Source organism: Procambarus clarkii, chromosome 40 (assembly GCF_040958095.1).
Source record: "Procambarus clarkii isolate CNS0578487 chromosome 40, FALCON_Pclarkii_2.0, whole genome shotgun sequence".
NCBI classification, from domain to species: Eukaryota; Metazoa; Arthropoda; class Malacostraca; order Decapoda; family Cambaridae; genus Procambarus; species Procambarus clarkii.
In genome coordinates this window covers 28,428,066-28,453,533 of record NC_091189.1, presented here as the reverse complement: position 1 = coordinate 28,453,533, position 25,468 = coordinate 28,428,066, and the positions used below count along the sequence as shown (strand labels likewise).

Here is a 25,468-nt window from a genome sequence, read left to right as displayed (position 1 = left end):
TTAGTTTGCACTTCAATGAGCTTGTGGTCCGAGTACGTAGTGTCTGAGACAGTAATGTCTCAGATTAGCTCCTCATTGTTCGTGAATATCAGGTCCAGCGTGTTCTCGTTCCTAGTTGGTTCTGTAATCTGCTGACTGAGCGAGAATTTGTCACAGAATCTCAGTAGTTCTCTGACCTGTGATTGGTTATTTCCAGGTTGACTTCCTGCTATGATGTTATTGTTTACTATTCTCCATTGTAAACTGGGTAGATTGAAGTCTCCAAGGAAGATAATATCTGGTACTGGGTATGCTAGGTTATCAAGGATATTCTCTATTTTGTGGATCTGTTCAGTGAATTCCTCAACTGTTGCATCTGGCGGTTTGTATATTAAAATAATAAGTAGATTCATATTTTCTACATAGATTCCAAGTACCTCTACCACCTCATTGGACGAGTTCAGGAGCTCTGTGCATGCCAGCTCCTCTTTAATATACAGACCTACTCCTTCACTTGACCTAATTACTCTGTCACATCTATATAGATTATAATTCGGAATCCAGATTTCACTATCCATGTGGTCTTTTGTGTGGGTTTCTGTAAATGCAACAAATATTGAGTTCGATTCTATTAGGAGGCCATTTATGAACTTAACTTTATTTCTTGATTTTGGTTTCAAGCCTTGTATGTTTGGTAATATGAATGATTTCCCACATTGTGTGTCACTTCTGGTGGGCTTTGGTAGTTCTCCCCCCCCCCTCCTCTACCCCAGGTCTGTAATCGTAGTAGATATCAGTGAGATCACCACATTTGTGGACTGGGGTTACTCTCGCTTTTTTTAGAATATCCGGAAAGGGTTGGGGTTCAAGTGATTTGGTGTAGAGCAATGCAATGGCAGGAGCTAGAAATCTGGAGGCTTTTTTGTAAATTAGAGATGGTATCTCAGCAAGGGCGCTTGACTTAGTTTTAAGGGAAAGGATTATCTCATTAACATCAGAGGAATTAGCGGGAGCTAGGTACAGAGACTGTGGATAGTTACCTGTAAGGTAATCTTTAATATTAGTGAGTGAGGATGGAATATCATGAGCAATTAAGGGATGTCCCAATGGATGAAAAGAACCTATTGAATTCAATAGCAGTGTCTGAGGCCGAAAGCACACCATCGTCATTGGATAGAATTGTTTTTTTATTAAAAATATTTTTTGATCCTAATATCTGGGAGACAGTGCTCCATGTTTTCTTAATGTTGCCCTTAATTTGGGTAAATTTATTTTCGTAGTATTTTATTTTGGCTCTTCTGATTCTTTCAGACAGCATTAATGAGTAAATCTTTTATAAATTCTTTGGAGACGACTCCTAACCTATACTTCTTCTCAAGGTCAATTTTTTATTAATAGATTTAAGTATACCCTTTGTAAGCCATGGAGTGTTTAACCTTTTATTTGTAACTTGTTTCGTTAGCATTGGACAATGGGAGTTGTAAAGGTTCAGAGTTTTCTGAAGAAATGTTAGCACTGCTAGGTTGATGCTCACTATCTCACTTAATTCAGCCTCCCAGTTTATATTAGCAGCAGCAGCAATAAAGTTGCTTATAGAAGTTTCATTGTACAGCCTAAAGCTTATCTTCCTTGTATCTAGAGGTGGTTTATTAATGTTGGTTAGGAGAAATGAGGGGTAATGGTATGTGGTATCTATATTATTAGTCCTAGATTAGATATCTATTATTAGTCCCCAAAAGCTAACTATACTTGTATACCTATTTTATCTAAGTAGGGGCACATGCACCCGAACATACTAATACGTAACTAAAGAATACAATACACACACAAATCACAATAACGTGATATATCAAATGAACACGGCCTTGTGGATTTGTTCATTAAAGTATACAAGGTTAGAGAATTCATCAGAGAATTATAAATGGTTCACTTAACAATAATGACGAAGGATGCCTATCCTATGCACAAGTAATCCTAAATAATTAACAGCTAATTACTTTATAATTACCCGGTTACATATTTGTCTGGAAATCATGAGTTGAAACAGTTGTGCCGGATGAGTAAGGGGTAGGGGGGGGTCAGTCCTGGGACCCCCCCCCCTACCCCGCAGGCGCCGGGGCCTGGTAAGACTTGCCAATGACTTCCAGTGACTTGAGGTTTAATTTCAATAGCCTTTCCTCGTAATACTGTATACCGTCACAACTTAATGCAATGGAAATTATAATAAGTGTATTATGCCCCTTGTAAATATAATGTGCAGAAGACCACAATGCACATTTAGTAGGTAAACCAAATAAAAAACAAAACAATAAATACATACCAGAAACCAAATAAATACATACCAAATACCAAACAAAAATAAAAATAAACCAAATAAACCCCCCAAAAATAAAACTCCACATGGGTTCATCACCCCCCGATGGGAGGGGGAGTGGGGTAGTCCCACATGGCGCGGGTCCCGGTACTGGACGTGTTCCCGTCTGTGCGCGCCTCCAACTGTTCCTTTGTCTCTACTCTGCTACTGGGACCGTAAGGGTCCCGGTAGTATAGTCGGGTTTCTTCTCGACGCACAATCAAGAATTCCGGGTTCGAATCCCGGACGGGACAGAAATGGTTGGATTGGACATTTCCTTTCACCGAATGCATGTGTTCACCTAGCAGTAAATACGTACTCAGAAATTAGCTTGTGGGGTTGCATCCTGGGCGACGTCAGTAAATCGGCCTGGGGGGTGGGGGGGGGGAGAGATTTCAACATAAGCCAAATATATATGAATACCCTCTGGCTTCCTGTCCCCCCGAAACAATGATAGAGTAAAGAGTTATAGAGTAATTCATATATTATAGGCTTCATATGCCTCCTGTGCCATAAAAACATTATAGACGCACAATAAAGAAGCCGGCGTCTTGTCAAAGTTTTGTGTAGCTGGCTTTTGAAATAAAGCAGTTTTGGCATTTCCGGTTTCGGCGGGTAGGCGGTTCCATGAGTTTATAACCGTGAACAATAGTGTTCTGTTCTAAAGTGTTGAGCTTGGAACCGTTGCTTATGTGTCGTAGCTTACTAGAAAAGTGCAAATGCTTGTTGTTTTTCCAGGAAAGCGTGAGTAGATGATAGCGTCTTGGCTAAAATGACACGTATTCTGTACACGACTAATACAGGTTAAAAGAAAGAAAGAGAAGGAAATATTTGCCATGTTTAAATTTTTCGGCAATAAAAACACCTGACTAATGGACCGTCTGATTACTCACCTAAAAACAAACATATATTTAATATAAGATATATAATTATACATATATAGAATAAACTGCAATACGACATTTAAGACACAACTTTCTCTATAAACATAAAAAATAGTCGAATTGGCAACTGTATTACCCAAGAGATTGCAGGGAGTTTCGTCCCACCAGTTACTCAGTGGGCTGGTGACCAGCGTTGTGGACGGAGGGTTGTTCGCTCAACGCTGCAACATGATAAGGTAAGAAAATATAATATATATATATATATATATATATATATATATATATATATATATATATATATATATATATATATATATATATATATATATATATATATATATATATATATATAATAATTTTTTTTACATATAGAAGAGGTACCACCTCTGGTGCAAGTGTAGGGACCCATAGCCTCGGAGAAGAAAATAAAGAGTACTCAGAGAAGACCTTGTGTATCCTCACTGAACACTGATATTTTCTTCTACCACCCCTATTCTTTTGGTATGTGTGTATATTTATCTAACTTTATTTTAAATATATATATATATATATATATATATATATATATATATATATATATTATATATATTATATATTATATATATATATATATATATATATATATTATATATATATTATATATATATTATATATATAATATATATATAATATATATATATATAATATATATAATATATATAATATATATAATATATATAATATATATATATATATATATATATATATATATATATATATATATATATATATATTATATATATAATATATATATAATATATCATATATATATATATAAATATATATATATATATATAAATATATATATATATATATATATATATAAATATATATATATATATATATATATATATAAATAAATATATATATATATATATATATATATATATATATATATATTTATATCTATATATTTATATCTATATATATATATATATATATATATATATATTTATATATATATTTATATCTATATATATATATATATATATATATATATATATATATATAGATATAAATACCACACCCAGTTGCTGGCTCCACACCCAGTTGTTGGCTCCACACCCAGTTGCTTGGCCATGACCCAGTGTGTTTGCCCCCCTCTATAGAATAATGCACAGTTTAACTCGGCCAACCGAGTTGAAATGGAAGGGGTCCCAGCGGTCGGGCAGGACTCCACAAGCCTTGAGGTGCCAACAACTGCTCCTAAAAGAGGTTTTTGCCGAGTATGCAACAAAAACACCGCCATAAACTCCATCGGTGGTGTTATCCGCTTTCACACCTTCAACGAGGAAAGATGTAGTGGTTCCCACCAGCTTCCGAAGGGAAGCAATGGCCAGCTGCCATTAACAGTTAGGGAAGAGACTCCCATTAACCTAATCTCATCTGAGAACCTCACCCAAGCGATCATAGCGACGTCTGCTAGAACATTACCACACATCCCAAAAGCAGCCCGCCCAAATGCAGCAGCCAAACTTTGTAATCTTCTGAAAAGGGTCAATGATGCACCGGAAAACATTCAAGCGTGGCATAATGTCCTTCTGTTTGGCAATGTATGCCTCACCGTCCCTCCAAGGAGGGACAAATCACTTGCTTCCTCGGTCCTGAGGGCGATAAATGAATACCCAAGGGGGGACAACCTAGTTCGCCTGCCTCTCCGAGCAAAACACACCCACCGCAGAAATGGTAACAACAACATACCGGAAACGTACAAAATCAGAGCACAAATCACCAAGAAAATTGAAGAGGGAAATACCGCAAGTGCTATTAGAGTCCTCACCAGTGACGAGAAAATTGCTCCTCGAAACTCAGCCACAGCACGGGCCCTGCAAAGCAAGCACCCACCCAGAGCCCCTCAAGGCGACAACATCGTTCCGCCATCAGCCGACACCATTTCAGACCCATTAACAGTTGGTGAATCTGAGGTCTACAAAGCAGCCCTTTCTTTTCCACCTGGGTCAGCAGGCGGCTTTACAGGGTTAAAACCTCAACATATCAAGCAAATGTTAAATCCTGCGGTTGGTGATGCTGCACAAGATCTTCTTATGGAACTCACAAGGTTCGTCAACATGTGTCTGGCTGGTGAGATACCTGAGGTCATCAGGCCTCTCTTTTTTGGTGCCTCCCTCTGTGCTCTCAAAAAGAAGGACGAAGGAATCAGGCCAATCGCTGTTGGCAACACTCTCCGACGCCTGATTGCCAAGGCTGCTACGAGGGTTGTCAGCCAGCAAGCGGCTGAATTGCTGAAACCAATCCAGCTAGGATTTGGAATCCCCCAAGGCTGTGAAGCGGCTGCCCATGCAGCACGAGCATACATCACAAACATTTCTGATGAAAAGGCCCTGCTCAAACTGGACTTTAAGAATGCCTTCAACATGGTAAGAAGAGATGCAGTACTTTGTGCCGTACATCGCCATTTCCGGCCCCTCTACCCGTTCATACTATCGTGCTACAGTGGCGAGTCAAAACTGCTCTTTGGTGAACATGAAATCAGATCATGTGAAGGTGTTCAGCAAGGTGATCCTCTTGCTCCCCTTCTTTTCTGCTTAGTCTTAAAAGAAATCACCGAAAGCTTGTCCAGCGAGTTCAACATCTGGTTTTTGGATGATGGCACTATAGCTGGCACCGTAGACCACCTCTTGTCAGATATCAGGAAAATAAGGGAGCAAGAAGAAAGCCTGGGTCTCGTCCTGAACCCTTCCAAGTGTGAAGTAGTCTCCTCCAACCCAGACATCGTAGCTAGAATAAGGTCTGCCTTGCCTGGAGCCCATGTCATTAGGGCCGAGAACAGCACCCTCCTTGGAGCTCCCCTCGGGTCTAACGCCATTGAGGAGATCCTCGACAAGAAAATCGCAGACCTTAGGAGGATGGAAGACAGAATAGGTGACATCGATGCCCACGATGCTTTTTATCTCCTCACCAAATGCCTATCCCTTCCGAGGCTAACCTACTTTCTGAGGTGCGCCCCATCTTACAACAACCCAAAGCTTGACGAGTATGACCTCCTACTGAAGACCATGCTGGAAAAAGTTGTTAACCTCTCTCTCAACGAATGCCAGTGGAAACAAGCCACTCTTCCTGTCAGGCTCGGTGGCTTGGGTGTCCGCACCGCCACCCAAATTGCAGTCCCAGCCTTCCTGTCTTCCTCCTCAGCATCAGATGACCTGGTTAAGGAAATTCTACCTGACACCCTGAGTGATGTAGCGGGGATACAGGACCCCCACTACACGGAATGTGACACGAAATGGGGTGCCATGACAGACCCAGCACTCAGACCAGCCATGCCGAAAGCCAAGAAACAATCCAGTTGGGACAGCCCTATTGTAGACAAAGAAGCCACAGCTTTGCTGGAGGCAGCAACAACCCCCAGTGATCGTGCACGCCTCACAGCTGTGCAGGCTCCCCATGCAGGGGACTTCCTTCTGGCAGTCCCTATGTCTGCGACAGGCACACGTCTTGATCCGCAGGAGCTCCGTATTGCAGTCGCTCTCCGCCTTGCTGCCCCTATCCACACTGTTCACAGGTGTATTTGCGGCGAGGCAGATGCTGACGAATATGGATTGCATGGCCTGCACTGTGGAAAATCGGGTGGTTGGCACACTAGACACGACGAAGTCAACGACATCATTAAAAGAAGCCTTGCCTCTGCTCAGTGTCCAGCGGAGAGAGAGCCCCGCAACCTACTGAACCGTGACTCTGTTAGCTTTGCCGGCCGACCAGACGGAATCACATTGCGTCCGTGGAAGGGTGGCAGGCAGTTAGCATGGGACTATACTTGCGTATCCACCCTGGCAACGACATACATCACCCTCTCTGCCGGCACGGCAGGAGCCGCAGCGACACACAGAGAAAAACAAAAGTCAGTCAAGTACAGGCAATTAGATCAAAGGTACAATTTCGTTCCAATAGGGTCTGAGACCCTAGGCCCATGGGGTGAGAGTGCAAGAAGGTTTCTTAAGGATCTTGGTTCCAAGCTCATTGACACCACAAGAGACCCTAGAGCAGCAAGTTTTCTCTTTCAGCGCCTCAGTGTCGCGATCCAGAGGGGAAATGCCCGCTGCATCCTCGGTTCCTGCCCGGCGTCGGAGGAGTTCGAGGAAATCTACAGCCTCTAGGAAGCGAACTTTTTCTTGTGTCCTCTTAATGTTCATTTTTTGTATAAAATCAGATATGTAACTGTATAACCTTGCATAATAAAGTGTACATCATAATAAAAAAAAAGGGGGTGGTAGGAGAAGTGAACACTCTTTCGTATTCAGAGTTAAATGTCAAGTTTTTCCCTGAGTGCTCTGTGTTCCCTTCTCTGAGGCTGTGGGTCCCTATAATTACACCAGTGGTGGTACCCCCCTATATATAAAAAAAAAAAAAAAAAAAATATATATATATATATATATAAATATATATATATATATATATATATATATATATATATATATATATATATATATATATATATATATATATATATATATATATATATATATATATATATGGGGTCTGGTCCTGGGGACCATTCAGGCTTGTTCGCATATATATATATATATATATATATATATATATATATATATATATATATATAATATGTAAACTTGCCTAAACCACAAGTCAAAGGGAAACATACGAAGGACTCAACCCCTGCAAGAGACTCGAACCCAGAAGGCACAGATGTTCGCGTACCTGTACTCAACTAGTGCGCTGACCGCTTGACCACGCTGATCCTTAAGAGATCGAAACTTGGGAGTATTTACCCAACATCTCGATCTCTCAAGGACACCCGCTGTGGTAAGAGATCAGAATTAGTTTTTCATCAGTCAATTGCATTACAATTTGCATCTAATGCAGCTGCAGTCGTTGGGTGTTTTTTTACAAGGCTTTAGCAAGAGCGACGCCTATTCTCATGGTGAGGTGATACAGGACGTGATTGAGATGAACAAGTGGATGATTGGATATTAATAGGCTATTACATGCACGAATATAAGCTTATGTTCTTGCTTCTACTGTCTTTGTGTTCATCCTCCCCCCCCCTGCCCCTCCTTTCCCTCCCAAAAACGAGCGTGTGGACACTTTCATTTCAGATTTGTTTTGTATACAACTATATCGTGAGGTATACTGGGATAGTAGGGATTGGGTATCTCTCATGATTGCTTTTGCAGTTACCTTGCGATGATTTTAGGGCGCAACTATAACTAGTTTTTTAAATTATTTGCACCTTAATTACAATTAATTTTTCAAGCAAATTTTAATTAAAATGCAATTATGTTTCAGATTTGGAGTGCAGAGTGTCTTTTGGAAGTAAACAATTTAAATTATAACAATGGGTAAGTTTTTATCATTTATGTAATAGTGCTATAAATTATATGTAATGATTGTCATATGCTTTTCATAATCTAGAGAGAATTGAGTAATCATGAGGGAAAGGACTGAGAACTCTGAATTTACCTACCGACCACTACACTAGTTTCCTCGACGGGGACAGGAAGCCGGCGGCTTGTCAGATGTTCCCCATTTGTCCAGGTGATTTTTTCAGGCCTTTTAGAAGGCTAAGTGTTCTTCCTTTCCCACGGTTCACATAAATCGTCACTTTGCTCATTTTCTTAGCATAATGAGCTGCTAATCTATTTACAAATTTACTGCAAAGTGAGCTGGCAAACAGTTATAAGAATCAGTGCTAAACTGTCAAAATGATAATTGTGTTTAGGCCAAGTTACAATTCATATGAGGATGAACAGCCCAGCGGGTTTTCTTTCTATTGGGGGATGTTGTACATGCTGCTATGACGATATGTCCACTCACAGGATGAGTGACTTCAACAAACTCGCCCCTCAAAGGGTAAAATAAATAAAAAAAAATCAAATCAATGTCCCATAGAACCGCTGAAGCAGCAAATACTAAGACAATGGAGCAATTGAAATTCCAGCAGGAAAATTTCACTAGGATAATAGGGAATATCTTTGACAAACCGCCGGCTTTCTGTCCTGGTCGAGGCCACTAGAAAAATGGTGGCCCAGAGGTATATGTATAAGTGCGTGTGAATTCAAGCTTGTATATGCATCCAAGCAATAGGAATGTATGTAAATTGCGAGACCATATTTATAAAAGAATGTTTGGATGTATATATATAATGTAGGCTTTATAAATGTGTGTAAATGTAGGACATTTAAATGTATGAAAGTATGTAAAAGGTGCAAAAGCAAATGCGTTAAAAAAAGTAATAAGGAAGGGTCAGGGGATTAGGTGGCAACTGCATGTGTGGGCTGGCTGGGTCTCTCTAATCGGGTTTGCTTCCTGTTCGACACGCGTCCTGCTGGCATCCTCAGATTCTCCCACAAGTCTGTACACACACACGAGCGGTTAGGAATCTATGTTCCTTGTGCGCGGCAAACTAGCAGTACATTGAATTTCTCGAAGACTGTTAAATATTATAATGATCAAAACACTTGAGGTAACATATTAACAGCCTGCTTGACATGACAGCTATTGACATTATACCGATGACTGACGTATTTACACTATATTGATGACTGACGTATTGACACTATATTGATGACTGACGTATTGACACTATATTGATGACTGACGTATTGACACTATATTGATGACTGACGTATTGACACTATATTGATGACTGACGTATTGACACTATATTGATGACTGACGTATTGACACTATATTGATGACTGACGTATTGACACTATATTGATGACTGACGTATTGACACTATATTGATGACTGACGTATTGACACTATATTGATGACTGATGTATTGATACTACTGTTAGTACTTTAAAGCGCGCGGGCCCCCGTGAAAAAAAAAACCCTGTAGTGCATTGTGCGTGCGGCGTTTTGGGCTCTGGAGCGTAAACACCAAAAAGTGTGTAATCTTTTCACTCTCCTGACACTAATTCTCGAGCTACGTATTTCATTTTGGTATCAATGTGTTGGCAATAACATTCTCTACAAGATCATATACATAACATGTCACCAAAGCATTAGCTATTCCACCACGAAATAAATAAAACGTAGATCACTCGCCATGACGCCCAAACAGCAACAAAATGTTCATACTCTTTTGTTTGTTGTCAGCTCCACATTAGTCCTACAGCGTTATATATCACTGAACTCGCAATAAAATTCCGTACACAGACATATGCATATAAATGTAGAATCATGATCGCGGCCCACACCAAGAGTGTGTGAAGTGGGCGATTACCCTCGTGTCAACAACTCAATAGTCTCTCCTCTAAGTTACAATACAATGCCGTTTTCTCAAATAGGCCATGTGCCTATTAGAGAAAACGGAAATTTAATGGCTAACATTTTCATACTAACCCCAGGTCGATCGAAGGGTCCGTCTAATTACCACAAGCTTCAGAAAGCTTCCTGGCAATATTTTTTTTTTTTTTTTTTTTTTTTTTTTTTTGAGATATATACAAGAGTTGTTACATTCTTGTACAGCCACTAGTACGCGTAGCGTTTCGGGCAAGTCCTTAATCCTATGGTCCCTGGAATACGATCCCCTGCCGCGAAGAATCGTTTTTTCATCTAAGTACACATTTTACTGTTGCGTTAAACAGAGGCTACAGTTAAGGAATTGCGCCCAGTAAATCCTCCCCGGCCAGGATACGAACCCATGACATAGCGCTCGCGGAACGCCAGGCGAGTGTCTTACCACTACACCACGGAGACTGTTAAATACGTTAGTAATGAATAAATATGATATGTTAGGTTAGGCTGACCTAAACTAACCTAACCTAACCTAACTTAACCAAACCTAACTTAACCAAACCTAACTAAACCTAACCAAACCAAACCTAACTAAACCTAACCTAACCTAACCTAACCTAACCTAACCGACGCTTGGATCGTCGACTTTATTTGGCGTCACCAGCTCTTTATTTTCGTCTAATTTCTTAATAAAAATATACTTATTCAGATTAAAATTATGTTTTCTCGTGTTGTACATTCAGCACCAACATTATAATGAGTAAATATATCATATTTATTCATTACTAACATAAGCTTTCTGAAGCTTGTGTAGCTTGTGGTAATTAGACGGACCGGTTGTAGCTGATGTGTGGAAAAAGGCTAACATAGTTCCAATCTACAAAAGTGGAAGCAGGGAAGACCCCCTCAATTATAGACCGGCATCATTGACAAGTGTAATAGTCAAAATATTGGAAAAAATAATTAAAACTAAATGGGTAGAACACCTGGAGAGAAATGATATAATATCAGACAGACAGTATGGTTTTCGATCTGGAAGATCCTGTGTATCGAATTTACTCAGTTTCTATGATCGAGCAACAGAGATATTACAGAAAAAAAATGGTTGGGTTGACTGCATCTATCTGGACCTAAAAAAGGCTTTTGACAGAGTTCCACATAAGAGGTTGTTCTGGAAACTGAAAAATATTGGAGAGGTGACAGGTATGCTTCTAACATGAATGAAAAATTTTCTGACTGATAGAAAAATGAGGGCAGTGATCAGAGGCAATGTATCGGACTGGAGAAATGTCACAAGTGGAGTACCACAGGGTTCAGTTCTTGCACCAGTGATGTTTATTGTGTACATAAATGATCTACCAATTGGTATACAGAATTATATGAACATGTTTGCTGATGATGCTAAGATAATAGGAAGGATAAGAAACTTAGATGATTGTCATGCCCTTCAAGAAGACCTGGACAAAATAAGTATATGGAGCACCACTTGGCAAATGGAATTTAATGTTAATAAATGTCATGTTATGGAATGTGGAATAGGAGAACATAGACCCCACACAACCTATATATTATGTGAGAAATCTTTAAATAATTCTGATAAAGAAAGAGATCTAGGGGTGGTTCTAGATAGAAAACTATCACCTGAGGACCACATAAAGAATAGTGTGCGAGGAGCCTATGCCACACTTTCTATCTTCAGAATTGCATTTAAATACATGGATGGCGATATACTAAAGAAATTGTTCATGACTTTTGTTAGGCCAAAGCTAGAATATGCAGCGGTTGTGTGGTGCCCATATCTTAAGAAGCACATCAACAAACTGGAAAAGGTGCAAAGACATGCTACTAAGTGGCTCCCAGAACTGAAAAGCAAGAGCTACGAAGAGAGGTTAGAGGCATTAAATATGCCAAAACTGGAAGACAGAAGAAAAAGAGGTGATATGATCACTACATACAAAATAGTAACATGAATTGATAAAATTGATAGGGAAGATTTCCTGAGACCTGGAACTTTAAGAACAAGAGGTCATAGATATAAACTAGCTAAACACAGATGAAGAAGAAATATAAGAAAATTCACTTTCGCAAACAGAGTGGTAGACGGAGGGAACAAGTTAGGTGAGAAGGTGGTGGAGGCCAAGATTGTCAGTAGTTTCAAAGCGTTATATGACAAAGAGTGCTGGGAAGACGGGACACCACGAGTGTAGCTCTCATCCTGTAACTACACTTAGGTAATTACACATATACACATACACACACATTACAACGTGGAACAGTGTCAAACACTTGCACTGTTAAAATAACACTATACTGATGACTGACGTGTTGACACTATACTGATGACTGATGTATTGACACTACTGATGACTGATATAGTGACACTTCTGATGATGACATATTGAAGTAATACTGATGGCTGATATATTGACACTTACTGATAACTGATCTTTTGACACTACTGATGACTGATGTACTGACACTATACAGATGACTGACGTATTGATGCATACTGATGACTGATGTAATGGCTGTACTGATTGCTGTAATAACACTATACTGATGACTGATGTAATGGCTGTACTGATTGCTGTAATAACACTATACTGATTTATTGACACTATACTCATGACACATATTGTCACTACTGTATATTGATGACTGATATATTGGCTATACTGATTGATGTAATAACACTATACTGATGACTGACATATTGTCACTATATATATGACTGATATATTGGCTATACTGATTGATATAATAACACTATACTGATGATTGATGTATTAACACTATACTGATGACTGATGTGTTGACACTATACTGATGACTGATGTATTAAAACTATACTGATAGATGTATTGACACAATGCTGATGCTGACATATTGACACTTACTGTTGACTGACGTATTGATGCATACTGATGACTGATGTATTGACACTATACTGATGACTGATGCATTGACACTATATTGATGACTGATATATTGCCACTATATTGATGACTGATGTTTTGACACTACTGATGACATATTGACACTAGTGATGACTAGTGTCAATATGTGTCAATATATTGACACTTCTGATGACTGATGTATTGACACTTCTGATGACTGATGTATTGAGACTTCTGATGACTGACGTATTGACACTATACTGATGTACTGACACTACTAATGACTGATGTTTTGACACTATACTGATGGCTGACGTATTTCCACCATTGATGACTGACTTATTGAGACTATACCGATGACTGACTTAGTGAGACTATACTGATGACTGACATATTGGCATTATACTGATGACTGATATATTAACACCATACTGATGACTGATGTATTGACACTATACTGATCACTGACGTATTGTCACTATACTGATGACTGATGTAATGACACTACTGATGACTGAGGTATAGACACTACTGATGTAATGACTATACTGATGGCTGATGTATATTCTGTTGACTGACATGCTAATTACTGACACATTGATGGCTGACACTATACTGATGACTGACAAATTGACACTACAAATGACTGATGTATTGACTCATACTGATGGCTGACGTATTGAGACATACTGATGGCTGATGTATTGACACACTTGATGACTGACATATTGACACTACCGATGACTGATGTATTGACAATATACTGATGACTGATTTATTGGCACTATTCTGATGACTGATGTATTAACACTATACTGATGGGTGGCATATTGAGATTGTATTGATGAAAGACATATTGGCCCCATATCGGTGACTGATGCAATGACAGTCTGTGATGTAGTGGTAAGACAGTTGCCTGGCATTCTGCGAGCTCTTTGTCATGGGTTCGTATCCTGGCCGGGGAGGATTTACTGGGCGCAAATCCTTAACTGAAGCCTCTGTTTAACTCAACAGTAAAATGGGTACAGTATTTGGCTGTAACAACGATTCTTTGTGGGGGTCGTATTCCAGGGACTTTCCCGAAATGCAACACATACTAGTGGCTGTAAAAGAATGTAATTTCTGATCGGGGAGAAAAAACAAGCCAGGAGTGGGGGGACCTTAATTTATTAAATAATGTTTACAGAGCAACTGCTGTACCACAATATAAAAGATGTCGTGTAACATGACTTGAGTAGAATGCCAGTACTGCAAAGATGCAACTAATGGAATAAGTCGTAGGACATTAACCGTGCCTAGTGCCAGCTAGCCGAAGCAATGTTGCAGTACTCGCAATCAGCTTAATACTATAATTAAAAACAATGCCAGAGTTAATTGAGTGGCACAGCCAGTACAGTATGTATAAAATATATTCTGTATACACAGAGGGCATAGAAAAGAATGGATAAGAATTTCCAGGGGTAATGATATGCTAGTGCCTAGTTTACATGTAAAGTCTGCAACCCCCAACTTGCACTAAAAGTGAGCACTTGACATATTGTAAGTAGCTGCGGGCAGCCCTAGACTTGGGGATCCCGCGCAGCACCCCCACTCCGCAGGCCAGCGAAGCCGGTCCCCCACCCCCCGGTAATAACTCTTGTATATATCTAAAAAAAAGTATACTGATAACTAATGTAACGACAGTATACTGATGACTGACGTATTGACACTATTCTATTGAGACTGACATTCTGATTACTGACATATTGAGGACTGATGTAATAACTATACTGATGACTGACGTATTTACACTATTCTGTTGACTGACATGCTGATTACTGACACATATTGATGACTGACACTATACTGATGACTGACATATTGACACTACACTAATGACTGATGTATCGACTCATACTGATGGCTGATGTATTGACACATTCTGATGGCTGATGTATTGACACTCTTGATGACTGACATAGTGACACTGCTGATGACTGATGTATTGACACTATACTGATGGGTGGCATATTGAGATCGTATTGATGAGACATATTGACACTATTGGTGACTGATGCAACAACAGTATACTGATGACTGATGTAATGACAGTATACTGATGACTGATGTAATGACAGTATACTGATGACTGAGGTATTGACACTAAATTGATGACTGACGTACTGACCTATACTGATGGCTGAATTATTGACACATACTGATGGTTGACCTATTGACAGTATACTGATGACTGACATATTGATACTACTGATGTATTGACATTATACTGATGATTAATATAATGACATTATACTGATGGCTGATGTATTGGCACTATCCTTATGATGATATATTGATGCATTCTGATGACTGGCATATTGACACATTCTGACTGATGTACTGACACTATATTGATGACTGACGTATTGACACTCTACTGATGACCGACATGCTGATGACTGACACATACCGATGACTGATGTGGCAACAGTTGTGAGAATACATTGGATAGTACAGTATTTACATTCTTGTAAAGCCACTAGTACGCACAGCGTTTCGGGCAGGTCCTTAATCTAGCAAATAATTTTAAGTAGGTAATTTCAATCAGAATTGATAAATGATAAAGATAAAAGATAAATTGAGACTATTCTGATAACTGACATATTCACACTATACTGATGATCAACTGACATAATGACACTATTATGTTGACTGACATAGTGATGATTAACGTATTGATACGTGTTGATGGCTGACATATTGACACTTCTGATGGCTGATGTATTGACACTAATGATGACTGATGTATTGACACTATACTGATGACTGATGTATTAACACTATACTGATGACTGAGGAATTGACACTACTGATGACTGAGGAATTGACACTACTGATGACTGATGTAATGACTGTATTGATGACTGATGTAACAACAGTACACTGATGACTGCTGTATTGACATTACTGATGTATTGGCAGTACTGATGATGTATTGACTACTGATGACTGATGTAATGACACTTTTCAGATGACTCATATTTTCACTATATATATATGACTGACATATTGACACTTTACTGATGACTGATTAATTGACACTATAAAGATGAGTGATGTATTGACATATACTGATGACTGACGTCATGACACCAATTCTGATGACTGACATATTGATGCATACAGATAGACAATGTAAACATTAGAAATAAAAATGATGGAAAGTTTCTTGGCCTATTCCTAGACAAGAGACTCAACTTCAGCACCCACATACAACACATAACTGAGAAAGTCTCTAAAACAGTTGGTATACTCTCCAAAATCAGATATTATGTACCTAAATCTGCTCTCATCTCTCTATACTATGCACTAATCTATCCCTATCCTAATTATGGTATCTGTGCAATGGGTTCAACCACTGCAAACCACCTCAAATCCATCATTAACCAGCAAAAATCTGCTATCAGAATAATAACAAACTCTGCTTTCAGACAACACTCAGCCCCTTGTTTAACTTCCTAAACATGCTATACATGATCTCTCTCCACAAATTCTCTTGTGTCAACTACATTACAAAACATTGTTCTTAAATGCAAATCCTGCTCTGAAACTCTCCCTGGACAGATGCAATAGGACCCATTATCACCATACCAGAAATAAATATATCTTTGATATCCCCAGAGTCAACTTAATCTGTGTAAACACTCTATGCAAATAAACGGACCCAGTCTATGGAACTCATTCCCTAATGAATTGAAAAGCTCTCTAACTTTTGCATCATTCAAAAACAAAACTAAAAAGTACCTAATCATAGGTTTTTACCTTGTTACTTTAAAATTGCACTGTATCTAGTGCTACCCAATCTCCCAATCTTTATGTACCCAATTCGAACAACTTTACCATTGTGATCATTGCTGTCTTTTTATATGTGCTATCAATTTGCTGTATGGTGCCTATTAATCTTTTTTAAATTACCAATCAAGCTGTCAATGCAATCAATCAGAGCTTCAATATACCAATGTGCTTTAATATACTTACTAATCTCTCATCTCATTTTTTTCTTGCAATGTATCTGTTATCATTTTATTAATTTTGCTAGAATTTACCTACTTAAAAGTATCTGTTAGATTAAGGACCAGCCCGAAATGCTTTGCGTACTAGTGGCTTTACAAGATTGTAAACACCATGCTATGAATTTTCACAAATCCAATGTACCTTCTTATATATATATAAATAAATAAATACTGATGACTGATGTATTGACACTACTGATAACTGACTTATTGACATTATACTGATGTATTGACACTATACTGATGATAGTGTCAATATTGACACTATTCTGTGTCAATATGACTGACATATTGACATGTATTGATGGCTGACATATTGACACTATACTGATGATTGATGTATTGACACTATACTGATAACTGATGTATTGACACTGTACTGATGACTGATATATAGATACTTCTGATGACTGATGTATTGACTCTTCAGATGACTGATGTATTCACACTATATTGATGACTGATGTAATCACACTATACTGATAAATGATGTCACTATACTGATTGATGTAGTCACAAAACTGATGACTGATGTATTAACACTTCTGATGACTGGTGTATTGACACTACTGATGACTGATGTATTGACACTATACTGATGACATGTATTGACACTATACTGATGACATGTATTGACACTATACTGATGACATGTATTGACACTATACTGATGACTGACGTTTTGACACTACTGATGATGTATGGACACTTCTGATGACTGATATATTGACACCATACTGATGAATGATGTAATGACTATACTGATGACTTGATGTAAAGACTATACTGATGACTGATGTATTGACACTATTCTGTTGACTGACATGCTGATTACTGACACATATTGATGACTGACACTATACTAATGACTGATGTATTGACTCATACTGATGGCTGGCATATTGCTACATACTGATGGCTGATGTATTGACACTCTTGATTGACATATTGACACTACCGATGACTGATGTATTGACACTATACTGATGACTGATGTATTGACACTATTCTGATGACTGATATATTGACACTATACTGATGGGTGGCATTTCCTGCCCGAAACGCTTTGCGTAATAGTGGCTTTAGGTATTGTATGTACTAGCTCTATCTATTAATCCAACAAACTTTGTAAAATCTCTTGTATGTATGTACCTTACCTAAATAAACATTTATTTATTTATTTATTTTATATTGAGATTGTATTGATGAAAGACATATTGACACTATATCGGTGACTGATGAAACAACAGTATACTGATGACTGATGTAACGACAGTATACTGATGACTGACATATTGACACTAAATTGATGACTGATGTATTAACACATACTGATGGCTGAATTATTGACACATACTGATGGCTGACTTATTGACACATACTGATGGCTGACTTATTGACACATACTGATGGCTGACTTATTGACACATACTGATGGCTGACTTATTGATAGTATACTGATGACTGACATATTGACACAACTGATGTATTGACATTATACTGATGATTAATGTAATGACACTATACTGATGGCTGACGTATTGGCACTATCCTTATGACTGATGTATTGATGCATTCTGATGACTGGCATATTGACACATTCTGACTGATGTACTGACACTATATTTTATTTTTGTATTTATTCAGACAACACTCAGCTCCCTTGTTTAAATCCCTTAACATGCTAAATAATAACTCTCTCTCCACACATTCTCGTGTGTCAACTACATTTACAAAACCCTGTTCTTAAATGGAAACCATGCTCTGAAACTCTCCCTGGACAGATGTAATAGGACCCATTATCACCACACCAGAAATAAATATCTCTGATATCCCTAGGGTCAAACTTAATCTGTGTAAACACTCAATGCAAATAAAGGGACCTGTCTATGCACTCCCTAGTGAATTGAAAAGCTGTCAAACTTTTGCCTCATTCAAAAACAAGAACAAAAAGTACCTAATTTTATCTTCGTAGTTTCCTACACTGAGCTTTAAATTTGCTCTTTATCTAGTGTTACCCAATCTCCCAACCTTTATGTACTTAACCCAAACAACTCTTATCATTGTGTTCATTGCTGTCTTCCTTAATGTGCTAGCCATAATGCTGTATTGTGCCTACTAATTTTTGTTGACTACCGTTCAAGCTGTCATTGCAATCAATCTGAGCTACCTATGTGCCTTAATATACCTACAAATTTCTCTTTATCTTTTATTTATTTCTTGCTATGTACTTATTATCATTTTATAAATTTTGCTAATACTGTATTTACCTACATAAAATTTTCTTAGATTAAAGACCTGCCCGAAATGCTGCGCGTACAAGTGGCTTTACAAGAATGTAATTACTATGCTATGTATCTTCACAATCCCAATGTACCTTCTTGTATATATATAAATAAAAAAATAATAAATATATTGATGACTGATGTATTGACACTACAGTATACTGATGATTGACACATACCGATGACTGATGTGACAACAATTCACTGATGACTGGTGTATTGGCACTAATGATGACGTATTGACTCTGCTGATGACGTGTTGACACTATACTGATGACTGATGTAATGACACATTTCAGATGACTCATATTTTCTCTATATATATGACTGACATATTGACACTTTACTGATGACTGATGTATTGACACTATAATGATGAGTGATGTATTGACACATACTGATGACTGACATATTGACACTACTGATGACATTGACACCATTCTAATGACTGACACATTGAGACTATTCTGATGACTTACATATCGACACTATACTGATGACTGATGTATTGACTTTACTGATGGGTGCCATTGAGATTGTATTGATGAAATACATATTGACTCTATATTGGTGACTGATGCAACGATAGTATACTGATGACTGATGTAACAACAGTATACTGATGATCAGTGTAACAACAATATACTGATGACTGATATATTGACACAAAATTGATGACTGACATATTGACACATACTGATGGCTGAATTATTGACACTCATGGGTGAATTATTGACACTGATGGCAGACTTATTGACAGTATTGTATACTGATGACTGCCTTCCAAACACACTACAAAACTACGACGTTGCTGCAACGATCGAACAAGTTGTAACAACTATAGCAAGTTGTAACTTCTTTCTATCACATTATAAAATATTTGTATCAGTAGGGATCATTACATTGCATGTTTGCAGGGTGAGGTGTCAACTCAATACTAATCACTAACTTGTTGATGGTTTAACGATGACTGACATTTTGGCATAATACCAATGCTGTGTCGACACCGTGCCTGATGAGTGATTTGGGTGATGGCTAACTTGACTGATTTCATTATAAGTCAAGCATGTATATTAACACTTTGAATGCCTACTCCTTGACATGAATTAAATAGTAATCTTAAGATATGCCTGAAATACTGTGGCCCTTGATTAGTAGCTGTCTTGTGGATGGTTTGTGTTGACTGTGCATATACCTCTTGCTTCTAAGCATATCATAACTAGTGCATTCTACCCGTTGACTGTCAGTGATTGCTCTTCTGTCAGTCCTAATTTTTTAAAATAGTGTGGTTTTGACAATAGAAATTGGAATACCTAGGTAAAAGCTCAATATTTCAGGTTTATTACATGCAGCCTAGGAATAAAAGAGTCCCATAACAAACCAATTATTCCACACCACTGCACACTCAAATCATCCCTTACAATCTTAGAAATCATTTCCAACTAGTTACAGAACTTACAAAAAGTACTTGTTTGTTTATTGTTAATGACGATTATTATAATGTGTTGAAATAATATTTTTTGCTCACAATATCAGATGAACCAGATGATCCATTTCTCTACGACACAATTGAGATACCCACTGTGGTTGGTCTGTTGAGAAATATTCTTACCCAGTATCCTGATAATGGTCAAATAATCAAGGTAAGTGTCAAATTAAATATCGTAGGCCTACTATGTTGTGCAGTGTGTGTGTGTGTGTGTGTATGTATGTATGTATGTATGTATGTATGTATGTATGTATGTATGTATATATATATATATATATATATATATGTCGTACCTAGTAGCCAGAACGCACTTCTCAGCCTATTATGCAAGGCCCGATTTGCCTAATAAGCCAAGTTTTCATGAATTAATGTTTTTTCGACTACCTAACCTACCTAACCTAACCTAACCTAGCTTTTTTGGTTACCTAACCCAACCTAACCTATAAAGATAGGTTAGGTTAGGTTAGGTAGGGTTGGTTAGGTTCGGTCATATATCTACGTTAATTTTAACTCCAATAAAAAAAAAATTGACCTCATACATAATGAAATGGGAAGCTTTATCATTTCATGAGAAAAAAATTTGAGAAAATATATTAATTCAGGATATCTTGGCTTATTAGACAAATCGGGCCTTGCATAGTAGGCTGAGAAGTGCGTTCTGGCTACTAGGTACGACATATATATATATATATATATATATATATATATATATATATATATATATATATATATATATATATATATATATGTCGTACCTAATAGCCAGAACGCACTTCTCAGCCTACTATTCAAGGCCCGATTTGCCTAATAAGCCAAGTTTTCATGAATTAATGTTTTTTCGTCTACCTAACCTACCTAACCTAACCTAACCTAGCTTTTTTTGGCTACCTAACCTAACCTTACCTACATATATAGGTTAGGTTAGGTTAGGTAGGGTTGGTTAGGTTCAGTCATATATCTACGTTAATTTTAACTCCAATAAAAAAAATTGACCTCATACATAGAGAAAAGGGTTGCTTTATCATTTCATAAGAAAAAAATTATAGTAAATATATTAATTCAGGAAAACTTGGCTTATTAGGCAAATCGGGCCTTGAATAGTAGGCTGATAAGTGAGTTCTGGCTACTAGGTACGACATATATATATATATATATATATATATATATATATATATATATATATATATATATATATATATATATATATATATATGTCGTACCTAGTAGCCAGAACACACTTCTCAGCCTACTATGCAAGGCCCAATTTGCCTAATAAGCCAAGTTTTCATGAAATAATGCTTTTTCGGCTACCTAACCTAACCTAACCTAACTTTTTAGGCTACCTAACCTAACCTAACATATAAAGATAGGTTAGGTAGGGTTGGTTAGGTTCGGTCATATATCTACGTTAATTTTAACTCAAATAAAAAAAAAATGACCTCATACATAATGAAATGGGTAGCTTTATCATTTCATACGAAAAAAAATTGAGAAAATATATTAATTCAGGAAAACTTGGCTTATTAGGCAAATCGGGCCTTGCATAGTAGGCTGAAAAGTGCGTTCTGGCTATTAGGTACGACATATATATATATATATATATATATATATATATATATATATGTCGTACCTAATAGCCAGAACGCACTTCTCAGCCTACTATTCAAGGCCCGATTTGCCTAATAAGCCAAGTTTTCATGAATTAATGTTTTTTCGTCTACCTAACCTACCTAACCTAACCTAACCTAGCTTTTTTTGGCTACCTAACCTAACCTTACCTATAAATATAGGTTAGGTTAGGTTAGGTAGGGTTGGTTAGGTTCGGTCATATATCTACGTTAATTTTAACTCCAATAAAAAAAATTGACCTCATACATAGAGAAAAGGGTTGCTTTATCATTTCATAAGAAAAAAATTATAGTAAATATATTAATTCAGGAAAACTTGGCTTATTAGGCAAATCGGGCCTTGAATAGTAGGCTGAGAAGTGAGTTCTGGCTACTAGGTACGACATATATATATATATATATATATATATATATATATATATATATATATATATATATATATATATGTCGTACCTAGTAGCCAGAACGCACTTCTCAGCCTACTATGCAAGGCCCGATTTGCCTAATAAGCCAAGTTTTCATGAATTAATGTTTTTTCGACTACCTAACCTACCTAACCTAACCTAACCTAACTTTTTCGGCCACTTAACCTAACCTAACCTATTAAGATAGGTTAGGTTAGGTTAGGTAGGGTTGGTTAGGTTCGGTCATATATCAACGTTAATTTTAACTCCAATAAAAAAAAATTGACCTCATACATAATGAAATGGGTAGCTTTATCATTTCATAAGAAAAACAAATTGAGAAAATATATTAATTCATGAAAACTTGGCTTTTTAGGCAAATCGGGCCTTGCATAGTAGGCTGAGAAGTGCGTTCTGGCTATTAGGTACGACATATATATATATATATATATATGTCGTACCTAGTAGCCAGAACTCACTTCTCAGCATACTATGCAAGGCCCGATTTGCCTAATAAGCCTAGTTTTCATGAATTAATGTTTTTTCGACTACCTAATCTACCTAACCTAACCTAATCTAACGTTTTCGGCTACCTAACCTAACCTAACCTATAAAGATAGGTTAGGTTAGGTAGGGTTGGTTAGGTTCGGTCATATATCTACGTTAATTTTAACTCCAATAAAATAAAATTGCTCTCGTACATAATGAAATGGGTAGCTTTATCATTTCATAAGAAAAAAAATGAGAGAAAATATATTAATTCAGGAAAACTTGGCTTATTAGGCAAATCGGGCCTTGCATAGTAGGCTGAGAAGTGCGTTCTGGCTACTAGGTACGACATACATATATATATATATATATATATATATATATATATATATATATATATATATATATATATATATATATATATATATATATATATATATATATATAATATTAGTATATTTTGGTAGCAGTCTTTCCTGTAGACATATATTATTAAATATGACCGAAAAAGTAAGATTAATAATTCTAACACGAATTTTCTCAATCTTTCGTACATTACGCTTCACTGTTGGAGGTAAATAAAAAATCACTTCTCCAAAATTCATTTTTATTTCTAGTCTGACGCGACACGGGCGCGTTTCGTAAAACTTATTACATTTTCAAAGACTTCACAAATACACAACTGATTAGAACTTACGTCTCTGATATTATATCTACATTTGAGTGAGGTGGGAAGGATGATGTGGTATTAACACAAGACAGAACAGGGGATATTAATAGGGTATTAAAAGTATCAACACAAGACAGAACAGAAAACAATGGGTATTGAATAGAAGTGTTTGTAGAAAGCCTATTGGTCCATATTTCTTGATGCTTCTATATTGGAGCGGAGTCTTGAGGTGGGTAGAATATAGTTGTGCAATAATTGGCTGTTGATTGCTGGTGTTGACTTCTTGATGTGTAGTGCCTCGCAAACGTCAAGCCGCCTGCTATCGCTGTATCTATCGATGATTTCTGTGTTGTTTACTAGGATTTCTCTGGCGATGGTTTGGTTATGGGAAGAGATTATATGTTCCTTATATGTTCCTGATGTGAACGCCAAGAAATCCGGACTCCACCTGCCAAAGATCATTGGGGAATATAAACCTGGATATGCGTATGGAAATGTCAAGACGCACAAGCCTGGAAACCCACTTCGGCCAATCATTAGCCAGATACCCACACCCACGTAGACTGGCGAAGCGACTCAACGGCCTGCTGACTCCTTATGTTCCTTGCGCCTTCAGCCTGAAGTCTCCAAAGGAATTTGTGGACTTACTGCGGGGCACACGGGCCACAGGGATAAGAGCCTCGTTGGACGTAGAATCGCTGTTTACCAACGTACCTGTGGACGAGACAATCGGAATGATAGCCGACAGAGTGTATCGTGATCCAGCCTGTACTCCTCTTGACATGCCAGAAAGTATTCTGAGGAAACTACTCCAAGCTTGTACTAAAGAGGCACCCTTCTTGAGCCCGGATGGGCACATGTATAAGCAAGTAGATGGGGTCGCCATGGGTTCTCCCCTAGGTGTCCTGTTTGCAAACTTCTACATGGGTACCATCGAGCAAAAAGTCTTAGTCGACATGAACTTGAAACCGGCCATATACTGCAGGTATGTTGACGACATTTTTACACAGGTACCTGATGTCAGACATCTGCAGGAGCTGAAGGAGGCATTTGAGCAGAGTTCCGTGCTGCGTTT

The 25,468-nt window shown here is 37.6% G+C and overlaps 1 protein-coding gene across 2 annotated transcripts in view; it reads left to right on the top strand.

The window, feature by feature from the left end:
- The first annotated feature begins 3,390 nt into the window (after positions 1–3,390).
- The window catches only part of LOC138372957 (sacsin-like), a 91,771-nt gene continuing 69,693 nt past the window's right edge, over positions 3,391–25,468 (top strand). For both annotated transcript variants that reach the window (XM_069338908.1, XM_069338909.1), the window contains exons 1-3: positions 3,391–3,452; positions 8,521–8,573; positions 21,250–21,356. In XM_069338908.1, the coding sequence (XP_069195009.1) occupies positions 8,570–8,573; positions 21,250–21,356 (111 nt within the window). In that variant the 5' untranslated portion in view covers positions 3,391–3,452; positions 8,521–8,569. The remainder of the gene's footprint in view (positions 3,453–8,520; positions 8,574–21,249; positions 21,357–25,468) is intronic.